The 11,531-nt window shown below is 43.1% G+C and overlaps 1 protein-coding gene across 7 annotated transcripts in view; it reads left to right on the forward strand.

Moving 5' to 3' along the window:
* SYNE1 (spectrin repeat containing nuclear envelope protein 1) overlaps nt 1-8,637 on the forward strand; it is a 438,352-nt gene extending 429,715 nt beyond the window's left edge. For all 7 annotated transcript variants that reach the window (XM_076002855.1, XM_076002857.1, XM_020287266.2 and 4 more), the window contains one exon: nt 7,638-8,637. In XM_076002855.1, the coding sequence (XP_075858970.1) occupies nt 7,638-7,878 (241 nt within the window). In that variant the 3' untranslated portion in view covers nt 7,879-8,637. The remainder of the gene's footprint in view (nt 1-7,637) is intronic.
* Nucleotides 8,638-11,531: the final 2,894 nt, after the last annotated feature.

Here is an 11,531-nt window from a genome sequence, read left to right on the forward strand (position 1 = left end):
ATTGTCCGTCATTTAGGCAGGCCTGTATCTGGTCTGCCTCAAGGTAGTTGGGAAATTGTTCATTTCAGTCCACACCCTTTCCTGAGAAATTGGAAGAGACGTTTCTAAATGGAAAGTACGAGTCAATCTCAGAACATAAAAATGTTTGGACCCCACCAAAATTTTGTTTAGCCACACATAGCCCATCTGGCACTTTTCATCAAATGGTATTTTCCTTGTCGATAAGGATTCGGTACAACTGGTGGCACAGCTGCCAATGGACTCACGGCAGACTTTTATCATCCTCTTTATTTCTAGATTTTACAATAAGACAGGTAATAATAGATCAATGAATTATTTTACCACTCACAGAACCCACACATCTGAATAAAATATACTAACATCCCCAGCTTTTTGTTTTATTTTCATGTTTTATTCAGATTGTGGGTTTTGGATTCTCAAAACAGCAAGCCCTAATTTGGTGTTCTTCACTGAAAAATCTATAAACACCTTCTCTCTTCTGCTTATCCTAAAAACTCTTCAGCCAGCACACTGGGCCACTCACTTTCCTAACCCTTGGCAAGCGCTTTCACTCTGGAACCAACAGCAGTCAGTGCCCCCGCCCGGCCACCTCCCCAGAGCCCACTCACAGCTGCCACTCTGCTCTGCGCCTTGCCTCCGGCCGCCCCTCCTCCCTGCAGTGAGCAGTGCTTTGCCTTCTTTGTTGTTGGTGTGGTGTCTGTGCCTCTCTGCCCTTCCACCAATCAGTCCATGTTTCCCCAGACAACTTCCTTAAAAATGAAAACACTGTCCTCCTAGCTGGTTTTGCGTTCCAATCCCTAGCAGTTCCCTGTTAAAGTAGTCCGCCCCTCTGGAAACTTATCACCGTGAGCAGGAATCTAAATTCCTGGAAGGAGGGTGGGGATGAGGAAATGTAGAACTGTAAACAACCCCTGAGTAATAGTTTTAGTTTTCCAGCTGTGTGCTGAAGGGACTCGCTCTTTTATTTGGTCCTTCCCACTCAGCTGAAGTCCTGCAGAATGTATTTTAATATGCTTTCTGGTTTTAAGCCTCCTTTCACTATGGTTTTTTTTTGTTTTGTTTTTTTGTTTTTTTCTGTTACCCTTTGGTTTAGTTTGAAGGCAATTTTGTGTTGTTGTTTTTTTTTTTTTATCCTTATCAAAATAGCAATAATGAAATATTGAGAAAAACTCACAGGGCTTTGGAAGCTAGTGATAAACATCTGCAGATGCTCTGATGTTGTCTCAGCCCTTATAAGAAAAGACAGTGGTGGACTGTAGAGAGATCCCTGTGTTATGCAGTCCATCTTTCCCCGACAAATTGCTGATGTGCAGTGAACAGAGACAGAATATCCCCCTAGCTTCCTTTTGAGGGTACCAGAGATCAATTCTTTGGTTGATACAAATGATGATGTTGAGAAAGGAAATAGCCTTTATGTTATTATGCAATACCCATAGCAATCACCCTTAGGTTCCCAAATATTGCATTGATCTACTCCACCAGTTATTTCAGACAGCCACACAGATCTTTTGAAAACATCAAGGGCAGGCATTGTTTCTTAGGGCAGCAAGTGCTTTCATGTGCCTCCTAACAGGGCTTTGTGATGGGGACAGCCACGTTCTCACTGCGACACCCCCCGAGCGCCTTTCAGCTCTGCTCTGTCCCGCACTGTTGATTAACATTTTTCTGAGCATTTAGCACAGTGTTCACTTTGCTACTCAAGTGTGAATGGAATAGAAATAATCTTCACCTGAATGGCAAACTTCCTCAAACACCTTGGCAGTCAGGTCGTGGTTGAACATTCTTGGGCTTCCTTACTCCTTGGCACTGCTGTTTGGGGCGCACCCAACTCCGACAGTGAATGGCAGAGTCTGCTGGGGAAGAATGAACTTCACCCACAGACCAGGCCGTCATGGTGTTCCTTTACTTTGAGACTCGAGATATCTTGTGTTTGATCTTGCACTGGTCCAGCAAATTTGAAAGGTTATTGCAGAAGCACAAATGGTTTAGAATGTTGCCCCCAGCAGTCTGCAATGGGAAAACTTTGGACATGTATTCTTCCTGGAAGAAGAGGCTGAGTTGGAAGAAACTGAGTATTAGTTTGAAGGGAGGGCTACTTATAAGTTTTTTCATCATTTAAAGTCAGATGTTAATAATTTACTAGCCTGATGCATATTTCAGTTTGATTTGATAGAGTTGATTCTGTGTCCTCATATAATGTTCTAAACCTACATATGGAGTGATGCCAGCAGTTACTGAACATCTAGTCTGTTTAGGCCCTGGGCCTACAAAATGTGATTCCTGCCATTAAAAGGCTTGCAGTGTATCAGAATCTAGAGAGTCCCTACATCATTATAAGGAGCTCCCTAGCACTTCTTAAAATTCCATGCATACATTCATAATCACTGTCTTCATTATTTTTGTTTGAGATTAAACATATTTTAGAAGCATATTTTCAAAGCAATGTGTGTGATGGTCCAGCTGGTACCTTTTTCCTACATCTGACTTAAAATTTTCTAGCCCTGTTGCCAATAATTCTGCAAAACTCTACTGTAGCTGAGTTAAAGATGACAAGTAGGAAGATTTTACTCCAATTTCCAAAAATACAAAGGAACAATTGCTCTGGAGTCCAGACACTGTGAAATGATGAGTTCCTTCTAAAGCTCAGAACTGTAAAATGCAGAATTGCCCTAACACCTTTGGTCTCTGGCACCTTCTTTACAGAAAACTAAGAATAAATGGGATGTGGCAAATGACTGGCTGAAACACTGAGAGGGAGGGAGAAAGACCTCATTGTAAAACTTGTTCAAGGTGGTCACATATATTTAAGTAAGTGCAGTGGGTTTTTCGCATATACACTAGGGTCTCACTATAAATACTATTCAGTTTCTTGTGGAATTTGTTTTCAAGTCTTTTCTGACCCTGGGGACCTATTTTTTTCAAGGCAGTCAAAGAGCCCCAGCACAAAGCAGTCTCCCCCATTAGGCAGGTTGGCTGCCCATGCCCTGAGCACAGCCATGGGGTCACTGTCCTGTGGGCTTCCCCTTCAGTATTTGAGGTAGGCCTTCCCTGTGTTCCTTTGGGAACAAGTCAGGCAGTTAGAGAAAGTCATCACATTTTTGAAAGAACCATGCATAAAGCAGGTATGTTTTCCTGAGAGAAGAGGCAGAATCCAGCCAACCCCCAGCACACCCTTAGTACAAGTATACAGATAATACTGACAAGTTGCTGGCATTTATTTAGTAGTTGATGTATCCCAAGCACCATGCTAGGTGTTGTATATGTGTTATCTCATTTAACCTTCACAAGAACCCCATAATATGGCTACCTTCCCCAATTTATAGACAAGGACACTGGGTATTAGAGGGATAAAGATGTAGGATCTGAACCAGGTCACCACCTGACGCTGGGCCCTTCCTGGTTAACCACACCACTCTACTAAAGGGCTCTTGGTGGGTAGGATGCTTCCAACACCAGCTCCAGGGCAGGGGCCACCCCAGGCTGCCTGAAGTAGCTTAGGACTAGCCAGGATGTTTTTTGGTTTAGAATAAGAGGAGTCTGGAGCCCTAACTTGATTCTGGAAACTTGTCTTCTGAACCGCAGGTCCAGGAAACACTGGGTTTCAAAGACAGTTCACATAAGAGCAGGCAACAAGATTGTGGACAACCGAGACATTTCCCCACAATAAATTCCTGTTACGCACTGCCAGTGTTTGCCAACAAGTAACAAAGTGAATTGAAACTTTCTTTTCATTTGGCTTTTAGGAAGCATGCACAAAATTAACTCATTTTATTTTCCTTGATTATGTAAAAATTTTAAAGTGAGTCACACTCTATGTGCATGGTATTCAGACTCCTCACATCTGTTTGTCAAATACAGTTTCCTTTGTGGGATGGGTTGTTAGATACTGCTACCTCCCATCATCTTCCTTCCTCCCATCATCCTTCCCCCACAACTGTATGTGATTTGGGGACAGATATGAAATGACTCCTGGGCAATTATTTACCCAGAAGTTTGAAGGAATGAGGAGAGAAAAAAATAAATATTCAAAATATATATACAAAAAATATATTGTACAAAATAAGCACATTTTTTCCCTGAACAGAATTATATATCTCCCTTGATTAAGTTCCTTAATTAAGTTCATACATTTAATATTTTTTATGTAAATAATCTACACTGGCATCCGTTTATGTCAGTACAAGAATAAGGCCAGTAAAGAATGACCAGTGACTAGTCAACAAGTTGCCTCTGTTGTTTCCCTTGGCAAATGTCCCAATACTCTTAAAACTTAGGTGATTTTAGATCAATAGATAAATACTAAAAGTACCCTTTAGCCTAAGATCATTAACTAGTTGGTACTATTAATAAAATCTCTAGACAGGTTCACCCTGAAGAAGAGGCAACTTTGGGCATGTTGAAACTCTGGTAGTTACCCCTGGAGGGTGGGCGTTTTTCTCAGTAGATAGTAGATTGGACGTTTTCAAGGGCAGTTAACTGCATGGACGGTCACTAAGCACTGCGTGTTCCCTTTGTCCCTAACTGAGTCCACTACTTCTCCCTAGGTTGGCATTCTTCAACATTAGAAGTCATTCGCAAATTAAATTTTAATTAAAGAGTGCTCTGATGCTGTTAAATGTGCCATGTCCTTTAACAGACTCTCTAACGTATGAGCCCATATTCCAAACATGGTGACCTTTCTAGTTTTTCTCAGGAATAAGCTAGTTCAATATGCAGCCCTTGTTTTGATCTTGATCTTTAACCAAATTGCTCAAAGAAGCTAATAATTGACAAAGAAGGACCATTTAGCTCTGTCATATTATATTATCAATGATATGCATAAATCTGCCCATCACTAATTTCCTAATGAAAATTAGTTAGATATTTAATAAAGAGGAAATGTGGAACTCTCCTCCATCGTTCTGTTATAACTCAGCTACAGGTGGTGAGTGTTTTTTGCCAAGACATATTTTCAAGTCAAGAGAAGGATATATTGAAGAAAAATTCAATCCAGAGTTTGTGGGTAGTCCCATCCTTCTCAAGGCACTTTAAGGCAAACCATTGAATCTTAATCTGTCAGAGCCAAAACAATTTTAGGCTATCCATGCACCCCTCATCATTGCAAATGAGAAAACTGAAGGCCAGAGCGACTAATTTATTGGCCCATGATTATACAGCTGACTCAAAACAAAATGTCCTCATGTCCATACACTAATTTGATGATGTGTGTGACACTATGAGGCTTCATGACTAGAAGCATTTATTTCAGACACGAAGTAACCCCTTGCTTCCACATGTTTTAAGATGTAAGTGCAATATTCTCTTCTTTGCTTCTGTATGGGAGGTGCCTGTGACATAAACATGAGCTGCATGGTCATCATTCATGTCACCAACCAGCAACACATTGCAGAGCAGACAGTGTGGTGGGCAGGGATTTTGGAATCCTGAACTCCTGCTAGATCTCTTCCTTTAATTGCGGGATTTAGGGCAAGTCCTTTGACTCTATGTACAGGGTCCAGGTTTTAGTAGTTGAAATGACAGGGTTGAAATCGAAGTTCTCCCACCTGCTAGCTGTGTAGACTTGAGCCAGTTATTTTTACTTCTCTGAGCCTCCTCTTCATCATCTATAAAATGAAGATAATAAGCACACACCTCAGAGAAATGTTTTGAGGGTTAAATGGTAGAAGCCAAAGTAAATGCTTGGAGTGTTGCTTAGCAATTAGAAGAATAAACGTTGACTCTCCTTAGATACTTATCTACAAAATTAGGAAATGGATGAGGTGCTCTCTAAGGCCCTATCTATACTTGAATATTTTATACTCAGGTAACTCAAGAAGTTTCTCTTTTCCCTTGCATTAATAATATGTCTGACATATTTATTTTATGTTCTGTATTTTCACAAATGTACATTTTTGTTTTCCTTTTCAGCTTATCAGAGAATAACCCATCAGTCTTAGCATCAGGGCAGTTAATCAGTTTGACCACTAGATGGTGATTGAACTCTTGTGGCTTCTGGGTTGGGAGACTATTTATACTGACAAATTAGTAGAAGACAGAAAACATATAAAACATGGAACTTAAAAGTTGGAAGACCCATCTATTCTAACGTGAAGAGGTTAACGAGGAGGTTGGCACACAGAGGTGAAGTGAGTGATTCAAGGTTACGCTGTCATTAGTTGTGGACTTCAGAAAAGAGCACAGTTCCAAATGAGGCCAGTGATTTGTTTTTTCATTACACTACAAGAAGGGTACGAGAAACCCGGCGTGGTGCAGGCTGCTTTGGGTTTTTGCAGAATCACTCTGTTTGCCTCCCGTGTTTCTTTGATGGTTTAAGAAAAGAGTTTTGAGTAGTCCCTCTGTTCCCTTTTAAGGAGATTATATCTAGTTTTTATTTTAACATTTATTTTCTTTGGTGCCACCCTCTCCCCCACTGATAATAGGGTAATATGTCTTCAGAAATTAACAGCTAATAAGGGAGCTACAAACATACTGTTTTCTTACCAGCCAAACCTACAGTTACCAATACAGTTTTTATATCTTCATATTTTTCCAATGGGCTCACATTTTAACACCCTTTTTCTTAGTGATACGAAAACCATTAGGGAATTAATACTAGGTGTGTGGGAATGTGTCCCCTTGGTATATCTATTCTTTTTTGCTCATTCAGTGTTGTCTGGATGTGAGTGTACACAGAATGCCTCTTGTAAATAACATTTCTTATTCATCTTCTCCACTCGTAACGAAACATTAATGGCTGTTCACAAAAAGAAAACAGTGGCACCCAACTCAGAACCTACTAAATCGTATTCAGTAGTCCACAGGCAGTCTTTCTTAGGAATTCTGAAATCTGTGCTTAATCTCTAATGCACTGTTTAAAAGGAAGATAAAGGTGAGATAGAAAAACTTGGAACTTTGAGTCTAGATGGGGCTTCAAGATAACAATCTGTCCTCCTCAGAAAAATTTTCCAAAGTCACAGAGCTAGGGACAGCATTAGCCTAGAATCTCTGTCACCCAACACCACTGTTCTGTAGCAAACTCCATTTATTCCTTCATCCAGCTTTGGAACCCAGTAATGTCAGGGCCAGGTGCTGATTCAGTGCAAGATGAAACCATGGTAAACTCTAAGATTAATTAAGCTTTTGTGGGTCTGTGCAAAATGATTACGATCCTTTTTATTCTTGCTACATGGATTTCGGCACATCCAGGATGGCTAAATGGAATACTTTGTATAATCCTGACAGCAACTAATTTGCCTAACAATATTTCTGATATTCTTAAACCTAATATGTACTACATCAAACTTTCGTATTTTAATTATCTTGGAAATACTTAATTTATGATGGTAGAATATGTGTAAAGCAGTTATCTTTGTTGATGAAAAATGTTTCAGCAAATTAAGGGATAAGAAGAGTGGGATTTGAACCGAATTAGTGATTTTTCATCAGTGCAGTTTCCAACAACTTCATTTGGTGGTGGGGCGGGACCTGGGTGTCCCACGGGAGGCTGGCAGCTAACTCCCAGGGCGGGTTGTGCTTGGCATGGCCCTTAGCTTCCAGGAAGGTGCAGAAGCAAAAAGCAGCATCCAGCCAGCCAGCAGTTGAGTTATTCGAGTTATTTATGTCACTTCTCCTCTCAGGTCCACAAAAGGTGGCTCCGATTCCTCCCTTTCTGAGCCTCAACCAGCTCGGTCGGGCCGAGCCTTCCTGTTGAGAGTCCTCCGAGCGGCTCTTCCCCTTCAGCTTCTCCTGCTGCTCCTCATCGGGCTGGCCTGCCTCGTACCCATGTCGGAGGAGGACTACAGCTGCGCCCTCTCCAACAACTTTGCCCGGTCATTCCACCCCATGCTCAGATACACTAACGGCCCTCCCCCGCTCTGAACCAAGCAGCCGCCATCTGCAAGACGAACCTGCAGACGTGCTGGGAGTCTTGGGTGGATTGGGCCAAAAGCAGTCCCAAACCGTCATCAGGAGGACCTTGATCTTGGCAGAAGCCCCTGGCGTGGCAGCTTCAGCCCTCCTCCACATCCTGTGTGTGGAGATCCTGGCTTCCGAGGTGGAGGACCAACAATAACAGGAGGGCAGGCAGATCACAGAAGGTTTGGAAGGAATTTGGTTTGAGACTCTCTCTGAGCCTTGGCTCTAAAGAGGTTGAGTAAGGACCTCCAAAATTCCCTGGACTCATGAATTCTGGGCCTTTGGTCCATTCTCTGCATAGCCAAGGACTTCAGTAGACCATCGGGCAGCTTTCCCATGGTGCTGCTCCATTTATCCAATAAACGACTCTCTCAAGCGCCATGTCAGTATCGTACAATCTACCCACCCACCAGTGCTGGAGAGATTTTAGAACCTTGTAACATACAGTTTTTAAGAGCTTATACGGCAGCCTCCTTTTTACCTTATTTTCCTCTTGGGCATGATGTTCTAACCTTTGCTTTAGAAGCACAACCTGTAAATCTAAAAAGGCACTTTTTTAAAAGGTATAAAGAGAAACTAGATGTAATAAATAATATCATAGAAGGCTTTATGTGAAAAAAGTTGAATGTTATAGTAAAAAAGAGATATTTATGTATGTACAGTTTGCTAAAGCCAAGTTTTGTTTGTATTGATTTATTTGCATTTATTATAGATACTGTAAAATATTTTGTCTGTGCTTTTTTTCCCCCTAAACGAATGACTCTAAATTTCACTGTTAAGCTGGGACTGATCAAAATGCAACCTATCTTTTTCTTGTGTATGTGTGTGTATGTGTGTGTGTGTGTGGTGGAATGAATGAAGCTGGAATGTACATATATATTAAAAGAACAGGGTGAATAGAGATAGTCCATAGTTAGGCACAGATGACCCTAGAACCGATGATTCGTTTTTCTCTCTTCCTTCCACGGCTAATCAGGTCTCAGGAATTCCTGCTTCCTGGCATTTTTCACACGCTCTTTTCAATTCCCTTTGCACAGTTGGAAGAGCCTCCTAGGATCTCCTGTCAGAGGCCCCTTCTCATTCCATCCTAAGAGTATACAACAGCCACGCCCATCTTCTTAAAGCACACATCTGTTCAGATCCCTTCTTTGCTGCAAAGCTTTCTGTTGTTCATTGTCTACCAGATAAATACAATTTTAGTCTATCATTCAAGTCTAAATACAGTAAGATTTCATTTTGTGCCTCTGATCTTGCCAACTAGTGGCCTTCGTGAAATTATTTGATGCTCATGGCATTTTAATCCATCATTTAATATAATAATTGAGCAGGTATATAAAACGCAGGTTTCAGGCTTCTCTAGAAAAAAGAAACCTCTGATGCCTTGAGCACATATCCCTTCCTGGCAGTAATTATTAGAGCTAATTGATTGGTTCCTGTCCCTTTAAGAATAAGAAGAGACAGTTTTTCCATTTGCACTACTACCTTATCAACTTCTCTTGTCGTTTGTGTCAGCCTAGCCCCTGGAAGTATTTGAGTTTACAAATCCTGCTCTAAATCAAGTGCTCAAACCAAATAGAGGTGTGTAAAGTGGCCTGAAACTCCCTTGCTGGGTTTCCTGGATGCACTGAGCCTGGGTCCATCCCCACTGGGGTTCCTGAGGCTCATTAAGCTTTCCGATTCCCATGCTCACTTCAGACCTTCCGATTCGACCTCTGAGGTAGGGCCTGGGAGCTTGCATTTTAAACAGATGCCTGTGGTGGCTTTATCCCTCCTAGCTGTTCAAAGCGCTGCCCTGTACTTCCTGAACTCCGTCTTCCTGTCGTTACCATTCCTCCTCTCCTCCCTCACCAGACTCGGCTCACAAACCATCTCCTTGTTGAAGAGTTTCCTGATCATTTTTAAATGCTATTTAAGACTTCTACTACTCTGCTTTCTACCATCAGATTATTCTTGCCTTCTGGCCTCTGTAATCGCTCTCAGGGAACCAGGATGGAGGTTGTTACTTCATGGAGAACAGCCCGTTGTTTAAGATGTCCCATCGTCCTGCTTCCGGAGAGGCTGTGAGCAGTGGCGGCAGTTGGAGTTGAAGGGCGCCCTGCACCCCCATCTGAGATGGGTCACCCTTCAGGCGACCCTCCATGGGTCACCCTCCTCCCTCACTTCCTGCTCCCGACCCCTGCAAGTAGAGGTCCCGCCTCCATATTGTTTTTGTGACAGAATCCACAGCAGCGTAAGGAGGTGACAGTCGTGGAAGAGGCAGAGAGGTTTCTCAGGCGTTTCTTCTCCATATCACACGTCCCTGACTTCCTAGGCATCTCCTGTCACTGAAGAATCAAATGGTAAATGTTGCTGAGGAAAAAAAAAATGTGATTTTTCATTAAGAAAAATTTAAGAGTCCCATCCCACATGTGCCGTCCGTCCTAAAACCCTGTGAGACACCCAAGCGGTGCAGGATGTCCATTTCCATTGACTGTTTTGAAGACTTAGCAGAATGGTGGAACAGAAAAGGAGTTGGGAGCCCCAGTGAGCGTAAACGCTGAAGCCAGGAGGCCACGGCTGTGCCAGATGATCGTTTGACCAGGCTAGCAAGGGCCTCGCCAGCCTCTACCCAGAGCCCTCACACTCCCCCGTGCCGTGGCGGGGGCCGCGGGAAGGCGGTCACATCAGGGGCGTCCACACGTGCACCCAGCAGCTGCCCTGGCAGCAGAGAAGATGTGTTCCTCAAAGGCTTCATGGGAGGGGTGGGGGTTTACGAAAGAATATTAAAGGACAGGAATGGCTACTGATGGCTGTGTGGCCTGGAGAGGGGGCATAGTGTCCCAAGGAGAGCCGGGTGAGGAAGGCACAGGCAGAGACCCTCAACTGACCGGGAAGGGCGGGGAAGGGAAGGATCATAACGTGTTGGTAATGAGGTTGGCACAAGCAAACAGGAAATGTTAGTAAAGGTGAACAGAGAAAGAATCTTTAAAGCTAAGATGGAGAAATAAAGGGTTAGGAACTGAAAGCAGTGACTTAATAAGAAATCCAGGGAGGAATGAAAGGTTTTCTGGGAAAACGATGCCTGAGAAGCAGGAATGTGCCTCCGGGCAAATGGGGCTGCAGCAGTAGCTTCCCTTGTTTTTGTCAGAAGTGAGAAGAGGCGACCTCAAATGGCTTGGTGGGAAATTCAGCAGGCTGAGGGCAGAGATTTACTGTGAGAAAGACAGACTGAGGCAAACTGATGGATAGTCTGTATCGTGGGAGCAAATATTAACAAATTGTAGCTACCAAATTTAACTGACAAGCCATATCAGAGATAGTCCAGCAAAGAACAGTGACACAAGCTATTCCCTCCCAGGGAAGCAGGGCCTGGGAGGGCTGGGCTGGGTGGGCCCGGGAGTGGCCCAGCCATTGGGTTCTTTGCTCTATGCAAACAGTTCCCCAGCACGGTTGTCAAACAGCCATAAGTAATCCTTCAGAAATTAATCCTGCGGAACATGTGCCCAGTAGGTCCAGAAACGCCTGGTGAGAGCAGCATCCACTCACCTCAAGGTGTTTACCGAATGCCCGCTATGTGGCAGGCGCTGCTCCAAGCTCGGCGAAAGAGTCAAGGCCCACTGGGACCTCACAACTTCTTG

Source organism: Microcebus murinus, chromosome 5, assembly GCF_040939455.1.
Source record: "Microcebus murinus isolate Inina chromosome 5, M.murinus_Inina_mat1.0, whole genome shotgun sequence".
Taxonomy (NCBI): domain Eukaryota; kingdom Metazoa; phylum Chordata; class Mammalia; order Primates; family Cheirogaleidae; genus Microcebus; species Microcebus murinus.